This window comes from Xyrauchen texanus, chromosome 31 (genome assembly GCF_025860055.1).
Source record: "Xyrauchen texanus isolate HMW12.3.18 chromosome 31, RBS_HiC_50CHRs, whole genome shotgun sequence".
NCBI classification, from domain to species: Eukaryota; Metazoa; Chordata; class Actinopteri; order Cypriniformes; family Catostomidae; genus Xyrauchen; species Xyrauchen texanus.
The window spans coordinates 25,751,479-25,778,050 of NC_068306.1; the positions used below are offsets into that span (position 1 = coordinate 25,751,479).

The window sequence follows — 26,572 nt, forward strand, 5'->3', positions numbered from 1 at the left end:
TCTCCCGCATTCACTTTCTTGAAGTCTGTGTGGAGGAGGTGGGGAGGGGTGACAGCCATTAACAGTAGCAAAAATTTCAAATTAGAAATGATTTAAGTTATTGCTTGCATTTGAAGCAGGAAGTTTTACATCAGGCAATTTATTGATATCCCCGCAGTTTAATGAAGTCCTCTTTGTCTGAGACCAAGACAAGGCCAAGTAAAAATGCAGTCGAATCCAAGACTGAGACCTGCAAAAAGACAGATCTTGAGTACTGCAACACTGGTACATCTTCCTTCATAAACAGAATTGCTGGTGATGAAAAAATATGATTAAGAAATTAGAAAACATGTAAGAAGACATGCATATTATCAGTGAAAACTGTCATTTTTGTCATGGCTCCAGTGAGTTTGCCAGTTTATTCTGTTTGTTTTGCTATTCTCTCTCCCTCATGTTTCACAGGCAAAGCCGGCTTGCATGATCAGTGTTTCCATGGGAACATTGATTGTTCCCGGGGAAACGCTGATCATGCCACTGATTAGTGTGCTAGCAACACCTTTTCTACTCTGATTCACTCCCTACTTAATCCCTTTAAGAAATATATATATATATTAACTCTGTAGGTCCATAAAATGCAAGTGAATATGTGCCAAAAATATTGACACTCCAAAAAGCACATAAAGGCAAAAGTTATCCATTTGACTCACATCCCTATGATACAGTGTTTTAATCCATATCTTCAAAAGGGTGAGTATGAAATAATTTTTATTTTTGGGTGAATTAGTCCTATAAGGGGAACGTTGACTTGTTTTGGGATGATGCTCCAGACAAATTGCAAAAGAGATAAAGGGGTTTATATTTTATATCACTACATTGGAGATAATTAATTTACAAATTAACTGAAAAAGAGATCAGCCTTTCTTTTTTATTATTACAATACATTATCTCACAATGTTATTACAAAGTAATTATGTAACAGTTTAACAATGTAATTATTTGAAGAAATCAAGATGAGGTACATGCACACACGTAGGGGACCTTGAGAAAATCCTTTGGATCTGTTGTGAGTCACGATTAAGACATTGTTAATGACTTCTAACTGTGGAAATTGTGTTACATTATGTATTTTAATATTTTGCTAGTGTTAGGGGCCTGGGTAGCTCAGCGAGTATTGATGCTGACTACCACCCGTGGAGTCACGATTTCAAATCCAGGGCATGCTGTATGAATCCAGCCTGGTCTCCTAAGCAACCAAATTGGCCCGGTTGCTAGTGATAGATTCACATGGGGTAACCTCCTTGTGGTCGCAATTAGTGGTTCTCGGTCTCAATGGGGCGCGTGGTAAGTTGTGCATGGATTGTGGAGAGTGGCATGAGTCTCTACATGCTGTGAGTTTCCGTGGTGTCATACACAGCAAGCCACATGAAAAGATGCGTGGAATGACTGACTCAGAAGCAGAGGTAACTGAGACTTGTCCTCCGCCACCCAGATTGAGGTAAGTAACCGCGCCACCATGAGGACCTACTAAGTAGTGGGAATTGGGCATTTCAAATTGGGAGAAAAGGGGATAAAAAATAAAAAAATAATATTTTGCTAGTGTTCAGAAGGTTCAGGATGACACTTCAATAAGACAAGTGCAAAGATAAAAATGGAGTTATAAATACAACTTAATTGGCATTAAAGTAAAACAGGGATGAGATTAAAGTTTTTCTCAACAGGTCCTGAGCTGACAAATACAGTACCTTAGGAATCCATAAAGTGTCAAACTCTACTGTTCATAGATCAGTACCATTGGAAGGCTCGGGAGGCGAAGCACTGGAAGGCTCGTGAGGCGGAGCCGTGGAAGGCTTGTGAGGCAGAGCCGTGGAAGGCTCAGGAGGCGGAGCTATGGAAGGCGCTGGCTCTGGGACAGTCGAGGCTACAGGCGCTGGTTCTGGGACGGTCGAGGCTACAGGTGCTGGCTCTGGGACGGTCGAGACTACAGGCGCTGGCTCGCTGACGGTAGAGGCTACAGGCGCTGGCTCGCTGACCTTGGCATGCATGAGCTCTGGTTCGCTGAACGTGGAAGATGGAGACTGGCGAGCAGAAGCCTTTCCTCTTCTCCTCCTCCTCCGGGCAGACGAGGCTGAGAACGCTGGCTCTGGGACGGACAAGGCTGGCAAGGTACAAGGATTGGGCAGCAGAAGACTGGTGCAAAGTTATTTTTCTTGAAGACCCCTTCCAACTGTTTGGGACATCTGGAAAATTGATAGTCTAGAAAAGAAAAGGTGAACGCTACCATGAGTCCTGTGTTGTGCCAAGAGTGAAGCATCCTGAGACCATCCATGAGTAGAAGCAGAAGCCCACAAATTGTGATCGACTCCGAGCACTAATAAGGCAAGAATAAGGCAGGTATGTAAAAGGATAATTAAATTTTTTCTTAAAGGAATAGTCCAGGTTCAATACAAGTTAAGCTCAATCGACAGCATTTGTGGCATAATATTGATTACCACAAAAATTTATTTTTACTCATCCCTCTTTTCTTTAAAGAAGAAGAAGAAGAAGAAGAAATCGAGGTTACAGTGAGGCACTTACAATGGATGTAAATGAGGCAAATTTTTGGAAGGTCTTAAAGGCAGAGATTTGAAGGTTATTGTTTTATAAAATTAACACATGAATTCTTCTGTTAAAACTCATGTATTATTTGAGCTGTAAAGTTGTTTAAATTGTCATTTTAGAGTTTGTTTACATTGCATTGTCATGGCAATGGAGTTGTAAAATTGGTTATAACTTTACACAGAAAAGGTTAGCAACTGAATTTATCACACTAAACTCATGTGTACATGGATCTGGTTTTTTATTGTGGCTATACATTTGAAAAAGTGAGTATTTTAACATTCAGAAATTGCTCCCCATTCACTTCCATTGTAAGTGCCTCAATGTAACCCAGATTTGTGCTTTTTTTTTTATTTGATTTTTAAAGGAGGGGCAGGCAAATTATATTTTTGTTGTAATCAGTATTTTTCCACAAATGCTGCTGCTTGAGCTTAACTTGTATTGAACCCGAAATATTCCTTTAAAGGGGAAGCATGTAATTTCTATTCCACTAGTGTCACCAAATGCAATTTGTAAAATAACTGACCATTTTCCATTGGTTGATAACAGAAAGTCTTGCCGCAGTTTTACACCACTTCTTGAGGCAAAGTTATGAACTGTTTACAAATGTTTCCACTGTAGGCCCAAACGTCATGGTTACTGTTGTAACCTCCGTTCCCCGATGGAAGGAATGAGACACAAGGGGTCTCTTCTGAGAGCCTCACGTACCTCTGAACTTGAGAAAAGGCCAATGTCAAGTTGGCAGACAGCATCTGCATGCCCCGTCTCTGGAGATACGGGTATAAAGGGAGCGGGCGAGCAAATGCCAGACAGGTTTTCACTGAGGAGCTGAGAATACGGTTACGGCGCATTACAGTGTTAGGGATAGTGACGTGGCAAGGGGAACACAATGTCTCGTTCCTTCCATCGGGGAATGGAGGTTACAACAGTAACCACGACGTTCGCCCTCTGTCACTCACTTGACGTTGTGTCGATTGTAGTGACACAAGGGTTCCACTTAAAAATGCCATGCACTAACCCATGTTACGTGGATGCTGAGCCAGGTGCAAGCAGGCTGTTGCGTGCTAGAAGCCGCTGGGTCGGGTGCACGTAACCCTCCCCAACACCCCCAATAAAAGGTGTCATATATTAGGTTCCCCGTACCCGTACGGAAACAGGCGACATGACTTGCATGGGAGCCAGCCAGCCAGCCGCGCCTTTTCTCGCTCTATGTTTCTGGTCATAGAGTTAAAAAGTGACTGGGGCTATCTTAACGCTATATATGTGTCAGGCAAGACAGCATTTCCCATTCCTATTCTTTCAGGGGGAAAAGGCCCTGCGGAGACCACAACCTGCCCAAACTGGGGGGAGGTAACTTGAGGCTAATACACGGGGGTTGTCAGGCCACCCGTGGATATTGTGCGGTGGTAGATCCTGCCTGGCAAGGGAGGAGTTGCTACAAACACAGTGTCTGGCGGGCGCACAGGGAGTTGCCTGAATTGGAGCCCAAGCCCAACATGGAGCACTCGACTCATGGTGGGTCTGGCACCAAATTCCTCCACTGAATCTGCGGCCAGAGGGCTAGGGAGGAAGAGCATCCAGGGAGTGAGAGCTTGCTGGCTCACCTGGGAAAGAAGGCACACTGGATCAGCTTGGTGAAGGGCGCAAGGTGCAAGTGGAACACCCGGTCGGTTGTTCCGTATTACCGAGTTCTACCGGCTCGGACCTGTCGAAACATGAGACGAGACCGACTCAACCCTGAGGTTGTAGAACCTAGCAAAGGTGTTGGGTGTTACCCAGCCCGCTGCTCTGCAGACGTCTGCTAAGGAGGTGTCACGGGCCAGTGCCCACGAGGATGCCAAACATCTCGTAGAGTGTGCTCGAACCTGCAAGGGGGGACACGGCCTGGGTGTGATAGGCTAGGGAAATAGCGTCAACCACCCAGTGAGCTAATCTCTGTTTGGAGACGGCGTTCCCTTTCCACCGCCTACCAAAGCAGACAAAGAGCTGCTCAGAGCATCTGAAGTCCTGCATGCTGTCCATGTAGTTACGCAAAGCACGCACCGGACACAGCAACGAAAAGGCTGGGTCTGCCTCCTCCCGGGGCAGTGCTTGCAGGTTCACAACCTGGTCCTTGAAGGGGGTCATAGGAACCTTGGGCATGTAGCCCGGTCACAGTCTTAGGATCACGTGAGCATCAGCCAGACCAAATTCCAAGCAAGTGTCGCTGACAAAGAACGCTTGCAGGTCCACAACCCTCTTGATGTAAGTGAGTGCGATCAGGAGGTCCGTCTTCAAGGAGAGGGCTTTGAGCTCGACTGACTCTCTGAAGGCCTGAGAGGACCACTGAGTGATCCCAGGAGGGGAACAGGCTTGGCCTGGAAAGGTTTAACCTCCAGGCGCCTCTAAGGAAACTGATAATCAAGTAGTGCTTACCTAGGGACTTGCTGTCTACTGCTTCGTGGTGGGCTGCGATAGCAGCGACATACACCTTCAAGGTGGAGGAGGACAGCCTCCCCTCCAGCCTTTCCTGCAGGAATGAAAGCACTGACTGAACAACGCATATCTGTGGGTCTTCAGATCTGGAAGAACATCAATTTGCCAACAGATGCCACTTGAGGTCGTAAAGTTGCCTGGTAGAGGGAGCTCTGGCTTGGTTGATCGTGTCCACAACTGCAGGTGGTAGACGGCTTAAGTCTTCCGCGTCTAGTCCATGGCCCAGACATGGAGATTCCAGAGGTCTGGACGTGGGTGGCAGAGGGCGCCCCGTCCCAGAGAAAGAAGGTCCTTCCTTGGAAGGTCCTTCCTGGATTTGCCAGGGAGTTGCTGTCGCGAGGAGTGTGAGATCCGATAACCAAGTCCGGGTGGGCCAATAAGAAGCCACCATGGAGACCTGTTCCTCGTCCTCCTTGACCTTGCACAGCACTAGTGCAAGAAGGCTCAAAGGGGGAAATGCGTACTTCTGCAGCACTAGTGCAAGAAGGCTCAATGGGGGAAATGCGTACTTGCGCAGCCTCCCGGGGCCAGCTGTGTGCCAGCACATCTGTGCCGAGAAGAGCCTCCGTTAGGGAGTACCAGAGCGGGCAGTGGGAGTTGTCTTTGGTGGCAAGAGGTCTATCTTTGCCCTGCCGAAGCAGCCCCAAATCAGCTGGACCACCAGGGGGTGGAGCCTCCACTATCCACTGAGCGAGAGCTGTCGCGACATCGCATCCGCCATCGTGTTGCGGTCGCCAGGGATATGAGTGGCGAGCAGCGACCTGAGTCGCGGCTGACTCCAAAGGAGGAGATGGCGGGCGAGTTGTGACAAGTGACGGGAGTGTACACTGCCTTGCCGATTTATGTACGCTACCGTGGCGGTGCTGTCTGAACGGATCAAGATGTGCTTGCTGTCCTGTTCATTTTTGAGGAGACGAAGTCAAGTTTTCAAAGTAAAAATAGTATTTATTAACAAGAAAGAATAAGTACAAAAATCATTCGCCCAGCTGGGGATCTTGTCTGCTTCGCTCGTAAGCTTCGCTAGAAAGACCCCTTTTCTCCTGTGTTCACTTCTTTTCTACATTTCTGACCCAGGGTGTATCCCTTTGTTCTCGGTTTTTGACTCTTTTGATTGGCTTATTTTTGCCGCAGGGGCATCTCCAATATTCTAAGAGATAAGTTTCAATCTTAGTTGGTTCGTTTTTGCCGCATTGGGATTACTGGTTTTGCCTCCTATTGGTTCATTCTTATCAGTTCCCTGCCTAAAGAATTTCCAATGTAGAAAACTGTTTCTAGGTTCCGCCCATCTCCTGTGTCAGAAATGCAGCCGTAGTTTATCACATCTTCACATCCAATTATCCTTTTAACATTTTTGGTTTTAACATATATTTTCTAGTTAGTTACACACATCATTCATCATTTGTTAGTAGGCATACTTTGTTTAAGATTTGTCACACATATATATATTGGTTAAAATTGTAACACACAACATTGCCCTGAATCAGCTGGAGAGACCTCCGCAGGGCAAGGATAAAGCCAACATCTCGAGGCAGTTGATGTGCCAATGCAGGCTGGGCCCTGTCCAGGAGCCAGCACCTGCGTGCCTGTAGCACACTGCGCCCCAACCCAGTTGAGAGGCATCTGTGGTGACCACGAGACGTCTGGACACCTGCTGTAGGGGCCGCGGCGCCATGCCCATCTCGGGACTCGAGTCTGAAGCCAGTGCTGGAGCAGTCTCATATGCGTCAACCCGAGTGGTGTACCAGGAGCCTCTGGAACTGTTTGAGATGAACCGCTGTGCCTGGCTTGAAGCGAACAAGGCACATAAGCACTGACTGCGTGTGCTCCACCGTGAGGCTAACTCCAAACCGAGAAAGGAGATGCTCTGAACCGGAGAGAGCTTGCTCTTTTCCCAGTTGACCTGAAGCATTAAACGGCTGAGGTGTGCGAGCACCTGGTCCCTGTGGGCGCATAGTATTTCTCGAGAGTGTGCTAGGATGAGCCAGTCATCTAGGTAATTGAGTATGCGGATGGCCCTTTCCTGCAGCAGGGCAAGGGCTGCCTCTGCGACCTTGGTGATAGGCCTGGCATTCGAACGCGAACCGTAAGAAGGGTCGGTGTCGAGGCAGAATGGAGACGTGGAAGTACGCGTCTTTCAGGTCTACCGCCGCGAACCAATCTTGATGCCGAACGCAGGTTAAAATTCGCCTCTGCGTGAGCATTTTGAACGGGAGTCTGTGTAAAGTCCGGTTGAGAACTTGCAAGTCCATGATTGGCCGCAACTCACCGCCTTTTTTGGGTGTGATGAAGTAAGGACTGTAGAAACCCTTCTTCATCTCGGCTTGAGGGACAGGCTGTATCACATCCTTGAGTAGGTGCTTGCGAGTGGGCGCTCAATGCTGGGGCTGAGAGCTGGGCCCAGGCTGAGGAGGAGCTGGCGGTATTTTCTTTGCAGGGGGATGCCCGCGGCGAGCAGACGGGTGGGGGGAGGGCGGCGGTCTGCGCTGCGACGGCGAGGCATGATGTGTGAGATGGTCTCCGTCTGTTTCCTCACTGCCAAAAACTGCTGGGAAAAGTCATCGATGGTGTCACCAAAGAGACCAAACTGTGAGACAAAATTATTTTGTCAACTTCGCGCATCTCATCCAAGTTTAGCCACAGGTTACAATGAGGTTGGCCATCACCCGAGTGCTTGTGCTGTGACCTTTGTAGACCTGAGAGCAGGGTCGTTGGCAGAGTACAGTTCCTGCAGCACGTCAGAATCGGGACTACCCTGGTGCAGTTCTATGTGTGCCCTGGCTTGGTGTACCTGCAGGAGAGCCATGGCATGCATGGTGGAGGCGGCCTGTAAAGTGGCGCTGTAGGCTTTTGCTGTCAGCGACGACGTTGTCCTACAGGCCTTGGAGGGGAGTACGGTGTGGTCCCACCAGGTGGAGGCGTTCTCAGGACACAGGTGGATCGCAACCGCCCAACTGAGGGACCTTTGTGTACCCGTGGACCGCCCCGCCGTCCAGGGTAGCGAGAGCAGATGAGCTAGGAGGTCGGTTCAGGGCAGTAAAAGGTGCCCTCCACGAACTCGTCAGCTCGTCATGCACTTCCGGGAAGAAAGGTACCGAGGGGGGCGTGGCTGAGAGCGGCTCCTGGAGCCGAGGTACCTATCATCAAGCTGCGAGGGTTGGGTGGTTGGTGGGGCTGTGCCCAGACACATCCACAAATGCTGCCTCGGTGTGATCGCTACCCAGGCACACGAGGCAGCGTCTGTGACCATCGGACCTGGAGAGATACCGGCCACATCCAGGAACTGTAGTAGCGGCGTAATGGCATCTTTAAAAATACGCGTCCTGAAAAGGACATTCAATGCCTGCTTGTGTATGTTGCTCTTTACCAGAAAACAAACACTTTTAGAGGAAAATGAAACTCTTTCAGAGAAGTTTAAACTCTATTAGGAGAGAAGCGCTGTCGAAGTGCCCAGAGACAGAGTCTGCACAGCGTGCAGAGAGGAGAAAGCCGATGGAATGCGCCTTCAGATCCATTAGAAAGCGAGGTGGGTGAAGCAGTCATGACACTGTCTGGCATTCGCTCGCACGCTCCCTTTATACCCATATGTCCGAGGGCGGAGCATGCAAATTCTGTCTGCCAACTTGACATTGGCCTTTTCTCAAGTTCATGTTCAGAGGTACACGAGGCTCTCCACAGAGACCCCTTGTGTCACTACAATCGACACAACGTCGAGTGAGTGACAGAAGGGGAACTACCTTTTTTCTCCACATCACTCTCTGTGATTAAAGAGGCTGTTCAAAAGGGCAATTTAGGAACTCCATCTTTAAAAGGCTTAGTCCATAGATTTGTGGATGCACCACAGAGCAATGTGTACACACATTTGCAATGCTTTTGCCTCAATGGCTTAAATCTGATCAAAAATGGAGATGAAGGAGCCCTTTCCCTTCTAACCTCTGACAGTTTATGGAATGCAGTTTCACACTCGGCAGCAAATTACTGAGATAACGCTGAAGCAATGCTCTCCTCATGCAACTCCTGTCTTGTCTGTCAGGAATTATATTTATTGACCGTTTCAAAGAAAACTAGGACATAAGTATTGGCAAACCTCAAGTTATCCGTCTTCCTTTTCACCTCTATCTCTGAAAAGAGATTAGATGCCTAAATACATTGTTTAATCTCTGCATTGTATACAATTATAAATGTGCAGTTGCTACCTTAAAGGGATAGTGCATCCAAAAATTGTATTTGTCATTTACTCATCCATTTCACCCACATGTCGTTCCAAGCCCATTCACATTATTTATTTTGTGGAACTCAAATTTGAAAGAATTTAAAAATGTTTTCATTTGGTAACAGTTAAACTAACTGGTTTTATCCCAGTAAATAAATATGACTCAGTATGACTGAATCCATTTGTCTACATGAGGTTACATCAACAAAATAAATTTTTAACAGTTAGATCAAGAAAAAAAAGGTAACAATTGCAGGGTACCACTTTTTACAGTGTAAGAAAGGAAGTCAAAGTTTTTATCACCGCCCTCTTTTTCACTCTCAGTAGAGTCATCTTTAAACATCAAAAATTTTCTACTATCTCTCTGATTTCTAATTGTATCACTTCAGAAGGAAATGAAAGAGTTTGTCTAAGACATCACTTCTCTAATCCTACAGACTAGATCACGTTGCATTATATAAAGATACAATTTCAAACTCAAAAGTAGATTTAGGATTTTTGCATTTCAATTTCATAACAATATTCCATCAACTTTAATTGAGTAATCTTTATAATATATATATATATATATATATATATATATATATATATATATATATATATATATATATATATATATATTATTTAAAGTTTAATTTAGTTAAATAAAATACACAATTCAATTGAACTGTTTAGATTTTATCACAAAATACTTTTTTAAAATAGTGCTGTTTTTTACATCAGCAATGTCCTCACTATACTACACTTTGGTGAATTAAAGTACCATTTTCCTTCAAAAACAGCAAAATCTGCACATTATTCCAAACTTTGGCTACCAGTGTATATTTTTTGAGTGCATTATGAGCTTTTTTATTGTAGTGAGGGGGAGGAGATGTAGTGCATGATGGGCATTGTAGTTCTAGAGAGTGGGAGGCTTGATTACCAGAGATGCACAATGAAGTTGCAGTATGTGTGCACATGATGGGTATTGTAGTTCTAGAGAGTATGAGCCATATTCATCAGCGATGGGCAGAAAACAATAAGTCTTCTTTTAGCCCACCCTGTAATTTATGTTTAAAAAATTGCAAAATATTGCCGGTATCCATCCATCCATCCATCCATCTTCAACCGCATATCCGAAGTCGGGTTGCGGGGGCAGCTGCTCCAGCAGGGGGCCCCAAACTTCCCTATCCCGAGCCACATTAACCAGCTCTGACTGGGCGACCCCGAGGCGTTCCCAGGCCAGTGTGGAGATGTAATCTCTCCACCTAGTCCTGGGTCTTCCCCGAGGCCTCCTCCCAGCTGGACGTGCCTGAAACACCTCCCTAGGGAGGCGGCCAGGGGGCATCCTTACCAGATGCACAAACCACCTCAACTGACTCCTTTCAACGCAAAGGAGCAGTGGCTCTACTCCGAGCTCCTCACGGACGACTGAGCTCCTCACCCTAACTCTAAGGGCGAAGCCCGCCACCCTTCTGAGGAAGCCCATTTCGGCCGCTTGTACTCGCAACCTAGTTCTTTCGGTCATGACCCAACCTTCATGACCATAGGTGAGGGTAGGAACAAAAATTGACCGGTAGATCGAGAGCTTTGCCTTTCGGCTCAGCTCTCTTTTCGTGACAACGGTGCGATAGAGCGAGTGCAATACCGCCCCTGCTGCCCCGACTCTCCGGCCAACCTCCCGCTCCATTGTCCCCTCACTCGTGAACAAGACCCCGAGGTTCTTGAACTCCTTCACTTGGGGCAAAACCTCATTCCCTACCTATTGTGCGCACCCCATCGGTTTCCTGCTGAGAACCATGGCCTCAGATTTAGAGGTGTTAATCCTCATCCAAGCTGCTTCACACTTGACTGCCAAGCGATCCAGTGAGAGCTGAAGGTCACGGACCGATGATGACATGAAGACAACATCATCTGCAAAAAGCAGCGATGAGATCCCCAGCCCACCGAACCGCACACCTTCCCCACCCCGACTATGCCTCGATATCCTGTCCATGAATATCACAAACAGGATTGGTGACAAAGCGCAGCCTTGGCGGAGACCAACCCCCACATGGAATGAACACGACTTTGTGCCGAGGACCCAGACACAGCCCTCGCTTTGGACGTACAGGGATTGGATCGCCCTAAGAAGGGACCCCCCCACCCCGTACTCCCGCAGCACCTCCCACAGTCTCTCCCGGGGGACCCGGTCATACGCCTTCTCCAGATCCACAAAACACATGTAGACTGGATGGGCATACTCCCAGGCCCCCTCCAGGATCCTTGCGAGAGTAAAGATCTGGTCCGTCGTTCCACGGCCAGGACGAAAACCGCATTGTTCCTCTTCAATCTGAGGTTCGACAATCGGCTGAACCCTCCTGTCCAGCACCTTGGAGTAAACTTTACCAGGGAGGCTGAGAAGTGTGATACCCCTGTAGTTGGCACACACTCTCTGATCCCCCTTTTTGAAGAGGGGAACCACCACCCCGTTCTGCCACTCCTTAGGCACTGTCCCAGATTTCCACGCAATGTTGAAGAGGCGTGTCATCCATGACACCCCCTCCACATCCAGAGCTTTCAGCATTTCTGGTCGGATCTCATCAATCCCCGGGGCTTTGCCACTGCGGAGTTGTTTGACCTCCCCCAGGGAAATAGAATCTGATCCCCCATCATCCTCCGGCTCTGCCTCTACCATAGAGGGCGTGTTGGGATTTAGGAGTTCTTCAAAGTCCTCCAGTGCGGAGGAGTGTTCGAGGACCACGCGACGGTACATCAGAGAACCGGTGAGTGAGCTTTTTCTCTCTCTCGAACCGTCATCACCGGCCGCCTTTATCCCTCGCGATATTCCGACCCGGCCCTGCCCCCCTCCATTCCACACTAACGTATTTACATAAAAATAGTATTTAATTACATTAAAAGAGGTCTCGCCATATATTCTTTTTAAGATTTGGCTGATTTACATCCTCAACTAACAAATAGGTTTAGATTAGCTTTACTTTGAAAATAAAAACATACAAAGTAGGGTTATTGTTTCTGAAAACTGAAAAAGAATATTTAGATCTGCTAAAGTCTGTATCTTTGTCAAAATCAACACCCGTAAGAGAACAATGGCCATCTAACGTTGAACTGTCTTTTTACACAAAATATACGTAGCATAAAACTGAAAAAGTGCATTAAGTCTGTTTTTCCTTTTTAAAATGTTTTATCATCCAATATCATTCAGTGAGGGCAAATTTTGCTTTATCCTGCACACATTAATTAGCACACAGGAGTCAGATAATTGTGCAGATAATAATCAGTAGAAATGGTGAACAAACTGATTTGATGATGTTCAGGATTGAGAACGATGTTAAACCAATCACTGTCAGGTTATATGCATTGGCAAGTTCAACATTACAATTCACAGAATCTTTTTACAAGCACTACAGAAAAGAATGGAAAATGAAAGCAAAGTTTCCTGTGTATTTTCTTTGAAGGCTCGGATTTCATCAACATTTTCCTCTTGTGAAAAAAGGTTGTGCATGTGAGCTGACATCACTTCTGTGACAGGTTTTTTTTTTTGCACTGATTTTTCAGGAAAACGTTTGACCCAAGAACTAAACAAAAATGTGTTTCATGACAAAAACTGATCTGTGAAAAAAGTCACAAATCATTTTTTGAGCTTACCATGACCCGACTAGTTTGTCAGTTTTTTGAATTATTAATTGATTTATCTGATGGCTTGGACCTTCATCCATTGACACAGCCTGTATTGTAATTATTACGCAAGTCAATGGTGGTAGAGCAGTAAGACGCAATCAATTATGACCAAAAAGTGATTGTGAAAGTTTTCACTAATCAGGCTCTATCTAAAAAAGTGAATTTGCAGGAACCCAGAATTCATGTTTATTGGAAATAACCGTTAAAAGAGCGCTTATTTTTCACATTCACGACTCACAGAAATTAAACAGGGTTGACGGGAAAACAAACTGCTGTGAAAAAATTCACAAATCAAACTGGTCAAGATGAGAGTGGTTTCAGTCTTCTAAGTGTTCAACTTGTGGAGCTTTTTGGATTAGAAAATGAAGAGTGGTCAAATTTAAATGACCGATTGCAGAATGGAGGATGAAATCGTCTCGGGTTACATGTGTAACCCTTGTTCCCTGAAAAAGGCGGAACGAGATGTTGCGCTGCTAAGCGCTACGGGGAACAGCTTTAGCTGTGAGCCGAGCTGAATAAATGTGTGGAACACGTCAATGAACATTGACCGGAATTTATAGCCTCGGCTGATGTAATCATTAGATGCACCTGAGGCCAGGCCATAAATGGATACGTCACCAGGTGTCGTCAGATACTTCTTTTTGAAGAGCAGTCCTGGGACGCCCCAGTGCGGCAAAGCAGCGCAACATCTCGTTCTGCCTTTTTCAGGGAACAAGGGTTACACATGTAACCCGAGACGTTCCCTTTACAAAAGGCTTCACTACGATGTTGCGCTGATAAGCGCTACGGGGAACGCAATACCCACGCCGCCGCACTTGGGGCTGTCCGGACCCCTACGGTTGTGCAGTGTACTCACAAAAACGCGAGAGGTCTCAGACATGAGCTTGAGATGTCGACTCAAGGGCATAAGAGCCCGGAGTAGCATAAACATCTAAACCATTCAATTTTGATGAATGTGTGCGGAGAGGACCAGCCTGCCGCATCACAAACTTGTTCAGGCATGAGCTGAGATGTCGACTCAAGGGCATAAAAGCCCGGAGTAGCAAAGCATCTAACCCATAAAGTTCGATGAATGTGTGCGAAGAGAACCCTGTCGCAACACAAACTTGTCATAAAAACTGATGAATGTGAGCGGAGAGGACCAGCCTGCCGCATCACAAACTTGTTCAGGCATGAGCTGAGATGTCGACTCAAGGGCATAAGAGCCCGGAGTAGCAAAGCATCTAACCCATAAAGTTTGATGAATGTGTGCGAAGAGAACCCTGTCGCACCACAAAGTTGTCATAAAAACTGATGAATGTGAGCGGAGAGGACCAGCCTGCCGCATCACAAACTTGTTCAGGTATGAGCTGAGATGTCGACTCAAGGGCATAAGAGCCGGAGTGCAGAACATCCAAACTAAAAAGTCCAATGAATGTGTGCGGAGAGGACAACCTGCCGCATCACACACTTGTTTAGGCATGGGCTGAGATGCCGACTCAAGGGCATAAGAGCCCGGAGTAGCAAAGCATCTAGCCCATAAAGTTCGATGAATGTGTGCGAAGAGAACCCTATCGCAACACAAACTTGTCATAAAAACTGATGAATGTGAGCGGAGAGGACAAGCCTGCCGCATCACAAACTTGTTCAGGCATGAGCTGAGATGTCGACTCAAGGGCATAAGAGCCCGGAGTAGCAAAGCATCTAACCCATAAAGTTCGATGAATGTGTGCGAAGAGAACCCTATCGCACCACAAACCTGTCATAAAAACTGATGAATGTGAGCGGAGAGGGCCAGCCTGCCGCATCACAAACTTGTTCAGGTATGAGCTGAGATGTCGACTCAAGGGCATAAGAGCCCGGAGTGCAGAACATCCAAACTAAAAAGGTGCAATGAATGTGTGCGGAGGGGACAACCTGCCGCATCACAAACTTGTTTAGGCATGGGCTGAGATGTCATCTCAAGGACATAAGAGTCCGGAGTAGCAAAGCATCTAACCCATAAAGTTCGATGAATGTGTGCGAAGAGAACCCTATCATAACACAAACTTGTCATAAAAACTGATGAATGTGGCGGAGAGGACCAGCCTGCCGCATCACAAACTTGTCCAGACATGAGCTTGAGATGTCGACTCAAGGGCATAAGAGCCCGGAGTGGCAAAACATCCAAACTATAAAAATCCAATGAATGTGTGTGGAGAGGACAACCTGCTGCATCACAAACTTGCTGCAGAGGGAGACCTCTAGCCAAGGTTTTAGAGGAGGAGAGCCCTCTGGTAGAGTGCGCCCTGAAACCTACTGGCGAAGCTTGACCGTGCGCCTCGTAGGCCCGGGCAATAATGAGGATGCCTCTTTGAGGGCACCCCGCCCACCAAGCCGTGGCAAACCGCAGTGGCCACATAGAACCTGGCAGTGGCGAGGCAAGTGCCCGCTGACAGTTCTTTCTACAGAAAATCCAGAACTGAAACAAACTGGCAGTTAGCTGGTTCTGTAATAAGAACTTTAGTAGAAGGAAACGCATGCAGGTGCATTTGCGTTACTACGTTCAGCCCCTCCCAAGGGGGAGGGGGAGGGGGGGACTGGGCGACTCGGGGAGAAGTAGAGGAGACATTGCGCTATCAACAGAGGCGAAGAGGTCCTCTTCTGCCCTGTAAAATCTACCCAGATCAGTTCCAAGTGGAGGGAGCCCTAGCACTTGAAATGGTCTCAATAATCTCAAGAGAAAACCCCGTGAACCTCATTTGGTACCCTTAGGGGCCAGACATGAAAGGTTTCACAATTCGGGCCGGGGATGAAATATCGTCCCCTGTGCCTGAGACAGAAGGTCCCTCCTGTCCGGAATCGCCCAAGGCGAGCCGTCGAGGAGAGATATAATTTCTGAGAACCAAATCCTGTTCGGCCAGTGAGGCGCTATCAGTAAGAGGCAAGACCCTTGCTGGCGAACTCTGGCTAAGACTCCCGGGAGCAGAGAAACCGGGGGAAAAGCATACCGACACATTCTGGGCCATGTATGCGCCATCACGTCCAGACCCAGGGGGGCTGGGTGACTCAGAGAGAAGTAGAGTGGACATTGCGCAGTCTCTTGAGAGGCGAAGAGGTCCACTTCTGCTCTGTAAAATCTCTCCCAAATTTGTTGTACTACCACTCGCCCCTCGGTATGTTCTGTCTGGACAGCAAATCTGCTCCCACATTTAGGCGTCCAGGGATGTAAATTGCCCTGAGTGACATGAGCTTGCCCTGGGCCCAAAGGAGAATCCGACGTGTCAAAAATACAGCTGACAAGAACGTGGGTCTCCTTGATGATTTATGTAAGAGGCTACCGCTGTATTGTCCACCCGCACCAAGACATGGCAGCCTCAGGAGGAGGTATTTCAGGGCCAGAAATACAGCCATCAACCCGAGACAGTGACTGTGACAACCGAGCTGACGACCCTCCTATCCCCTTAAGCTGGACGACCACTTAAGGCCGCTACCCCACCCGTCAGGGAGGCGTCTGTCGTTAGCAGTCTGCGACAACAAGACGCACCTAGAGTGGGACCCAAGGCAGAAAACCGGGGTCTGAACCACATAGAAAGGGAACGAAGCCTGAGGCGTGTAACCCTATTTAGCCCAGGGGTTTTGGCCCTTGGAAGAAATCCCTGGCTTTTGGCCACAACAAAAGCGGTCTCATGAGCAGAAGGTCCAGAGGGATCACCGTGGACGCGTTCGCCCTGAGACCTGGAAATCGTTGATACTGATAACAGTGCAAGCTAGCCTGACTTTGCTCAGGGTGATCTGAATGGACTCAATCCTAGCGGGAGACAGTTGTGCCTGCATAGTGATTGAACTCCATAAGATGCCCCGATAGACAGTGTTCTGAGTGGGAGAGAGGACGCTTTTCTTGGCGTTGAGCCTCAACCCCAGAGAAACAGATGAGCTAAGACGATGTCCCTGTGCTGAACTGCCAGTTCTTGGAACTGCGCTAGGATCAGCCAGTCGTCTACGTAATTCAGAATGCAGATGCCCCGGAGTCGCAAGGAGCCAGCTACATCATGCATTGTGAATGTGCGGGTAAAATGGCTAGGCTGAGTGAAAGAACCTGACCCTGGAAGACTTCACCCCGGAAGTGAACCTCAGGAACTTTCCATGTTGTGGCAGAACTTCTAAATGAAGTATAGAAGTGCGTCATAAGATCGATGGTGACCAGCCAAGCGAGTTGTAGGGCTTGAGACACGACCGTCTTGACAGGCATCATCTTGGACTTGAACACCCACGGGTAGTTCAAGCTTAAGATCTAAGCCAGACGCCACCCCTCACCCTCCATGGGAAGCGGGAAGTATTTAGTGTAATAACCTAACTCTCTCTCTGGAAGGGGAACACATACCATGGCCCCTTTAACCAGGAGATTGAGAGTTTTTTTTTTTACAAAAAAGAAATCCGGTTACTGGTAGTGAGAACACGCCGTTGAAACACGGAAAGCGGCGAGAGAATTAAATCCTGGCGCCCTTATAAGACCCACAGAAAAGGATATATCCGGCAGAAGTTTCCACGCTGCCAGGATCTCTGAGATGGGTATTATATTTTAACACTTCCTGTTGAGGGGTTGTCGGGTGTTTCGCGTCCTGAATAAAATGCAGGAACAGCGAAAACACCCAATTTTGACGGAAGCCTCTGCAACCCGAAACACCAAGAGGTGGCGGGAATGGAGGGGCTTCGAGGGGTACCGGGAGGGGTGAAGTGAAGCACGCGCCCGTCCCGAGGGAGCTACCCCTAATCTAGGCGCAAGACCGTCAGGGTTTTCTCTTACTAGAATTTATAGTCCTGAGGGCTGGCAAGTGTGGCGAGACTGTCCCCAATCCCTGGGAGGAGGAGCACGAATCGCCACGCTTTGCTTTTGAGCCTCCCTTCAGTCAGGACCGAGGTGGGTCTGAGGCTTGCTCGTCAAGCGCAGAACCCACACTCAGGTCGTCCAGGAGGTCAGCCTGGTATGTCTGAAAAACAGCATAGTGTGCAGAGCAGCACCAGCCTGACCTGCTGCTTGATAAGCCCTTCCCACTAAAGTGGAGGTTGTCCTACAAGGCTTTGAGGGGAGAGAGGGCTTCTTAAGTGACGATGTCGAGCCCGGCGAGAGATAGCCCGCAAGCGTCTCTTCGACCGGCGGCATCACTGAATACCCCGTGCCTCAGCACCCACGATAGTCGAATATAATGGCGTCGAGGGTATGTGAACACGGGAAGAAAATATATATATATATATATATATATATTATATATATATATTATTTTATTTTTTTTTAGGGGTTCTCCATGAGCTGAAAAAGCTCTTCAAGGAGGTTATCAAAGAAAGGGAAGGGACCCATGAGGCGTTCCCTTTCTTAGACTGGAAGATAAAATCTATCCCCTAATTGGAGCGTTTGGGGGTCTCTTTTTCGCGTGGCCAGTCCAATCTGGCAACCGCACGAGTAACAACATCGAGCAATTCCTCCGTAGATTTTTTTATCGCGGACGAAATGCTCGGAGGCGTGAAGAGAATAGCGATCCACCTCATGATCTGAAGAAGCGTCGGAACGCGGTTCGAGATCATGTGAAGGACCAGCTGGGTTTGGGGAGAGAGTGAGAGAAAGGGATCAACCCGTCTCTTGCCCCTCAGCCAAATCCATGCACGAGCCCCACGAACGATCTTTTCGTGAGTGCTGACTCCCGGAAGCAAGCGAGGCGAGCACGAAGCACTCTGCCTGTTAAAGCAAATCGCAGTGCTCGCAACCGCTCTGCTGCAACGCGAGAGCAGCGTGCTCTACCCCCAAACAAACAGCAAAAACTGATGTGTGCCGTCTTCAGCTATAGAGCAAGAAGAGGGGAACACGCACCGTTTGCTTTCAGTCATTCTCTCTTTCTTTTTTTTTTTTTAGAAATATATATATATATATATATATATATATATATATATATATATATATATATATATATATATATATATATATATATATATATATAATATTTTCTAAACAGAAGAGAAAAATAGAACAAGATTCACTGCACACTGCCTAACTGAATCTATCTCCTAACAGAGGAAAGAAAGTTTTGACAGGGTGTGTGAAACACACAGAAACAGAATCGCTCTGAAAAAAGAGTTTCTGACGACACCTGGTGACGTATCCATTTATAGCCTGGCCTCAGGTGCATCTAATGATTACATCAGCCGAGGCTATAAATTCCGCTCAATGTTCATTGACGTGTTCCACACATTTATTCAGCTCGGCTCACAGCTAAAGCTGTTCCCTGTAGCGCTTAGCAGCGCAACATCGTAGTGAAGCCTTTTGTAAAGGGAACATCTGAATTCACAAATCATGAAGCATCACATGCAAAAATATTTACATGTCTATGACAGTGTGTAGCGGATTTATAGGCAATAGAATTCTGAATTTCAAACCGGAAACTATCTTTACAGTTACTTACCGCACTGGTTACATACAACGTGGAATGATCGCTGACTATTTGCACATCTGAATTTCTTTGTTTTAAAGCTGCCCAAGCTTTACTTCTCTAGGATAAGTTTGCATCAGATCTGCTCTGTGTTGAAGCATTTAACACAAAACCTTTGGTTGAGTGAAACACGACTGAGTCATGTGGAAACACACTGCATTAAAAAACATGTTAGGTTTGCATTCCCCACTGAATTTTATCCTGACTTCTCAAGTTGACTCTGGCATTGTCTATGGACACAGCACATGATGACACATATATGATGCAGGTTTAGATGTAGAACTTTGTTGCATTTGGTAAGACAGTGGCTATTCTTCATTATTAATGTTGGCTGCCATGTCGATGGAAAAACAAATCATGCATATTCCTGTTGTTGAGTCTTTATTATAAAACTGATGTGATGACCTACTGATTGTAGACTTTCTAAATATCTGTTTGTTAGTATGTTGTTTGACAAAAGTGTTGTACAGTTGATAGCATGACCTGTAATGTCTCTTGCATGCAATGCATGGCTTATTTGCATGGTATGCATAGCAGAAGAGAGATTGGTGGTGGGAAAAAAAGTAATGCAAAAGTAACGCAAAAGTAACATAGCGCTTTACTTTCCATAAAAATAACTTTTTAATGAATTAAGTTACTTTTTTTTGAGGACTAACACAATATTCTAAAAAGTTAGTTTTAAAAGTACTGTTACCCAGCACTGGTGAAGGGTTTATTATCTTAAATTTACAGTAAGTAGCAGTGCAAATGACACCCTTCAACTCAGTTTTTAACAGATTAAACTCATCAGTGGGTAATGAATAATGAATTATTTTGTATAACAAATTAATAAAGTAGAAAATTATTTTATAAATTACCCAATTAAATAACATTATCTTTTCTTAATTAATATTTATATAAATATATTAATTGTAAATTAATTTGTATAATGTTCATCATCGCTGTGCTTGAGGAAATGCAATACTGTAGGTGAAAGTACAGTGATTGAAATAATCATCCGCTTGTGATGTGAGTCGAGAGGCACCAAAACACACCTTTGAATACCAGTAGCCACTGTGATTTTATGAGAAACCCAATCCAAATAACACCAGCACTCTATGACGCGATCTTCCGAGCGCACCATCTGCTGTTTGTGATTTGCAGCAGCACCACATTGAGGAAAGCGTGCGCACTACTTTATCCAGTGCCACATCGAGTGAGACGTGATTCGTGAATTCGTTTGCGCTGGGCGGATTAATTCATGTTGTATGTGCTGCGGCTCGTCATTCACTCGCCGTGCTGCTAGGAGCGCATTCTCTGTTAACGAAGGACCAATTCATATTGCTATCACAGCATCCTGAAAACAGGGACAAAACATCGAAGTCATTTAGAAAATAATTAAATTCGTCTGTTCAACTCCCTCAGCCTATTCTACACGGAGAATACCTTTGGAGGCGATTGCAATGCTTCAAATAAGGAATCTCATATGGACGTTGCTTCTCCTTGGTTACTCAGGTAAAATGGGAATATTTCTATATTCGTTTTGAAGATGCATTTGTATCAGTTTTAATTAGAGTGATAGAGTGTATCTTGCAAATATTTTTTCCCCTGCTGTAGGCTACTGGTGCGTTGCATCCGAAGCATAGGAAAGATGAGTAATAACAGTAGCACATAAGATGAGGATGCGATGAATTGAGGTAGTTTTGTTTTGTTGTCAAACTGGCGCGATGTTTTAATCTAATTTCAGTGGGACATTATTTTCAGTCTCACACCTCAGTTAAGTAATATTTTTACTTTTATGAGTGCACGATGCAAATTGGGTGCAGCCTATTTAAACCCATCCGAAATTGCATATATGAGAAATTGTTTTTTTATTTGTGCATGGTTGTGGACACGATATTGCCTGCTCATTCGCTCCTTGGAGATTTGTCTTGAGAGAGACAAAGTAACCATCTGGTGCGTTGTGTAAACATATCACCAACTAAGCCGCCACAATAAGCCGCCGAACTTTATTGTCTGATATTTTTTTTAAGCCCGATGACCATGATGTGTATTGTTTTCATCAGTATGTTGGCTACAAATGTATTCGGGATGATAGAGTGGTGGTGCTGCTGAAACGCACATCGCGCGGACAGCGCGTGTAAATGTGGCGTGGCTGGGCAACACCTCTGAATCTTTGCTTTAGCATTTAATGAGTTTATTCCTGTGACGTTAAAGATTACATTTATGAATGCTTAGACTGCTCATAAACATGACCAGTGGCGTCTCAGGGTGATTAGATTAGTGTGAGGCACAAAAAAATCACTTAACAATCAATTATTTGACCAATCTTTGAAACATTGAAGAATAATTCCAAAAACTGTCATTTTGACAGATACAAATATTTTAACCTAGTGCATCAGTTTTGACTTCACTCTTTGTCCCTCACATTCCCTCTGTGCATGTGCCCTGTTTATTCCTTGGTATTAATATGTGCATTAGATGTTATTAACTGTAATATCTGGCACCATCATCATTTCCACATGATGTGCAACTCTTTTGTGTTTAGATTCTGAGTAGAGGCTGATTTCATTACTGCATACATCAATCATTACTTCAACACTTCATTACTTCATATTTAAAAAAAAAAAAACAATACATGTAGTTTTATGGTAAAATGTTCTAAAAATATATATATTTTATGTAAAAAGTATGATCTTCTGTATAATTAACAGAAAATACATGATATTATGTTTAACAATAGAGTACATGTACTTTTTGCGGTAAATTATTGTTAAAATTATGGAAAAAACAATAATCGGTTGTTCCCAGAATTCCCTGCGTGACCCATCATATTTCATTATATTTTATGGGAATAGTTATGCTTCTTCTTATTTTTGATATCAGTCGTGTACATTGGGGTGTTCTGTGTTATATTTAATGTAGTTTAGTTATGTTTATTTCATAATTTTATTTTCACATGTGTTACCCTGATGGTGTTTAGTGTTTGTGTGAGTGACACTGAGCACTGTCTCTACATGTTTATTGGTCATTGCTTCAGGAAGGGCCTCTATTGATGAACTTTATGTTATCATGTGCCCTTTTGTAATTACTATGATGATTAATAATACATTGGAAAGTGAAAGAAAATGTTTATGGTTTCAGAAGATTAAAATATAAATGTAATTATTTAACAATACAAGAGATGGTAGTGCACCGTATAATATACAGCCATCAAAATTACATCCCGAAAAGCCTGAAATATGAATACCAAATTTTTTAAGGTGAATTTCTGGCAACCACAGCTGCTAGTTGTTTACCGTAAATTTTACAGGATTTTTTTTTTTTTACAGTGTAGAACTCATTGGTTTCACTGGATTCAAACAAGGGGAATCAAGTCAATTCAAGTAAATATTTATTTCTATAGCACATTTAAAAGCAACAGAGTTGCACCAAAGTGCTGTACAATAAAACGTTAAGCATATAAAACAAAATCATTAAAGAAAAACATGCAACGTACAAAATATAAACACATGAAATAAAATACAATCAGAAAATTTCAACATAAAATCCTTAAACTAATCTATATCAAAAGCCAGAGAGAACAAATAAGATTTAAGAGCCGATTTAAAACTGGCTAGTGAAGGAGCAAACCTCACATTTACAGGCACACTGTGAAGTTTTGGTGCTTCCTCAGAGAAGGCCCGACCACCCTTAGTTTTACAGCGACAACGTGGGACAGTCAAGAGAATCTGATTACTAAACCTAAGTGCTTTTTGGGGAGAGTAAAAAGGTCACTAATGTATTTTGGTGCGACACCAGATAAAGCCTTGAATTGATTCAAAACTTTACAGGAAGCCAATGTAAAGTTGCTAAAATGGGAGAAATGTGATCCCTCTTTTTAGTTCTGGGAAGAAGTCTCACTGCAGCATTTTGGACAATTTGTAGGCGAGAGATCGCAGTTTGAGACAGGCCACGGTATAGGGAATTACAGTAGTCCAGGCATGATGTTATGGATTACAGTCTCCAAATCTTTCGGGGGTAGAGGTTTTAATTTCACAACTGATCTCAGATTAAAGAAACTGCCCTTTACCACTATACTGATTTGTTTCTCAAAATTTTGTGACGAATCAAATGTAACTCCAAGATTTCTTACATGAGGTTAAACACTGGCAGAAAGAGAACCTAAATTAAAAACAGATGGAGAGCTTGAGGGGCCTAAAATCAGAATTTCGCTTTTGCTTTCATTTAATTGTAAAAAATTATTAGCCATCCAACATTTGATCTACTCAAAACAGTTGCAAAGCGCATCCAAAGGATAACTACTGTCAGTTTTAGCTGGTAGATAAAATTGTGTATCGTCAGCATAGCAGTGGTAGGAGATTTCTTAAAAATGGCACCAAAGGGGAGCATATAAATTCAAAAGAGAAGAGGGCCTAAAATGGACCCTTGGGGCACAACACATAATTGGGGAACTGACGAAGAAGAAAGCTTCCCAATGCTCACTGAGAAGGTTCTATCTTTGAGATAAGAGGCCAACTATTGCAGGGAAACCCCCTTAATACCCACAAACTTTTACAACTTCTGTAACAGAATACTTTGATCGATTGTATCGAATGCAGCACTTAAATCCAACAAGACAAGCACCGCATACAAACCAGTATAGAGAACTTGCAACAGGTCATTGCTGACCTTCAACAGTGCAGTTTCCGTACTGTGCATTGATCTAAAACCCGACTGAAAAGTATCTAAAATACTGGACATACTGATATAGGAATTCAACTGATAATACACAACTCTCTAAGAGCTTTGAAATAAAAGGCAATTTGGAGATAGGTCTGAAATTGCTTAGGGTAGATGGGTCAAGATGGGGTTTCTTAAGCAAAGGATGAACCACAGTATGTTTAAAACTAGCAGGTACAACTCCATTTAGCTAGAGAACTGTTAATAATGGCAGTTACAGCCAGGCTCAAGGTTACAAACACTCACAGCTGGAGCATTTAGCCTTGGAAACAATAGCAGGTAACTGGATGAAAACATGTTAGCGAATCTGTTGGTGAACAAATCAAAGGGGGATCATATGTTGATGGCTTAATGGAAGCCTTGATCTCCAAGACTTTATTATAAAAAAACATTTGTAAAGTTCTCACAGGTGTCCCACAATGGAACAAGAGAAGGAGCTGCTAAGGGAGTTAGCACTGAATCAAATGTCTTAAACAGCATTCTCGGTCGGTTAGTATTAGTGATGAGTTTGGAGAGGAATTAAACAGCCACTTTTACTGAATTTTGGTAACTAGTTGCAGTTAAACATTCATAAGATACTTGAAGTTTGTCTCTTTTCCACTTTCTCTCTGCCTTATGTCACTCTTGTCTAAGAGCAGTTGTGATCATATAACCAAGGCTGGGCAGTGCCCTTACTCTTAGCTTTCCTGGGCTTAAGGGGAGCAACAAAGTCTATAGAAACGTAGCAGGATTTAGTAAAAACATCCACCATCTCTTCAGTGTTTCATTTGTCAAAGAAGACAGCATCCACAAAGTTAGCATGATAGTACTCAGAAAATAAACTGTAAGTGGAAGGTTGAATGAAACAAGAATAACTTACAGACTGAGAGCAAGTGAAAGTGGGAGAAACACAGACAGATTCAAACCTATCGTAAAATCTATCAGATGCTATGCCCCTCAATGCCCTAGTACTTATAAAATAAAAACAAGTATGACTGATAAAAATAGATCATGACAGAACTTTTACACAGAGTGACGAGTAAAGACTTTTTTTCAAGTGCAACATCTGAACATGATGCCACACAAACATCCCTAATGATTTAATCCACAAAACAGCACTAAGATGTGCACAGCTACGTCAAAAAGCTTGAATTGTCATGGCCCTGTTCAAGCTGGCATCCTGCATCAAGTAGTGGGGGAAACTTTAGGTCTTAGTAAAAGGACTATCCATCGATGTGTATTTGCTGTGTGCACAGCTATTATAGAAAAATGTATGCAGTGTAATATCTATTTTAAACAATCATCTAATCTAAAGCATTGCCATCACAACTGCATTATATCACGCATATTTGTCCAGCAACTTTTAATGACCAACTGAACTTGATTGTCATCTAAAATAAATTTTAGCTTCTTTTATGAATTGATTAATGATTGTCTTTTTTTATTTATTTATTTATTATTATTATTTTTTTATGATATTGTCCGTTATTCTGTTTAAGCACACATGGGGGTTTAAATTTTTTGTTTACAGTATGTAGCGTTATGTGTAAATAAAAAGTGAGAGGGTGCAATAATCATTGTATTTCCTAAAAAGTTTTTTTCTATATACTATATATTAGTAGTATATTATAGCATAACTTTTAGCATCTGGGATTTTAGTCTTCTAAAAAATATGAAAGGTTGCTATTATGTTTTTTTTTTTTCTGTTTCGAGAACAAATAAAGTCCTATTTCATCTTTAATTTGATTTGGGATTAAAATATTATTTTAGTGTAACACTTATACTATGTCACATATCACAGAGGGACAGATAAATATATAGACGTTATTTGATTCATACATTAATGATTATTACACTCTGATGACGTCTTCTTCGCATCTATGAAACAAAGTTTCTCTATATGACAAGAGAATAATTATACAGTTACATATAAATACGTTCAATCTCAGTCTAAACCTTATATTTTGGACAGAAAAACATAATGGACAAAAATAAATCTGTAGGCTAGTAGATTTTTATTTGCAAAACAAAGTTATGTGGATTATGGACAACACATACAGTAAAATATAAAATATAAAATATAACTTAATTGAGAAGAATAAAAATAATATTTATTTCCCTATCTGTCACTCACTTGACGTTGTGTCAATGTAGTGTCACTAGGGGTCACACTTGGGAGCCCCAAACACCTCTGATAGTTGAGAAAAAGCCAATGAAAATTGGTGAGTGGTATTTTCATGCCTATAAAAGGAGCCGGCTTGAAACCACTCATTCAGATATGTTCGGGTATAAAAGGAGCCGAGCAGTGTCTATGTACTCCACTGCGTTTCCATTCACTTCAAGGCATTCTAAACTGTTGGATATGCGGCGCATTGCAGTAGGCTCTACCCCTCTCGCACAGATAAGTGCAGAGAATGCCCCTGGGCGCTTCGGCAGCCACACTAAGAGAGTATATCTGAAAGAGTATTCCTCTAAAAGAGTGAGCACTGACAGAAAGCGTCTTTAAAGATGCCTTTCCATCTGTGTGTAGTTC

General features: G+C 44.2%; 1 protein-coding gene across 6 annotated transcripts in view; it reads left to right on the forward strand.

The window, feature by feature from the left end:
- Positions 1-20,645: 20,645 nt before the first annotated feature.
- LOC127624559 (neural cell adhesion molecule 1-like) overlaps positions 20,646-26,572 on the forward strand; it is a 307,759-nt gene continuing 301,832 nt past the window's right edge. For all 6 annotated transcript variants that reach the window (XM_052099330.1, XM_052099332.1, XM_052099331.1 and 3 more), the window contains exon 1: positions 20,646-20,853. In XM_052099330.1, the coding sequence (XP_051955290.1) occupies positions 20,802-20,853 (52 nt within the window). In that variant the 5' untranslated portion in view covers positions 20,646-20,801. The remainder of the gene's footprint in view (positions 20,854-26,572) is intronic.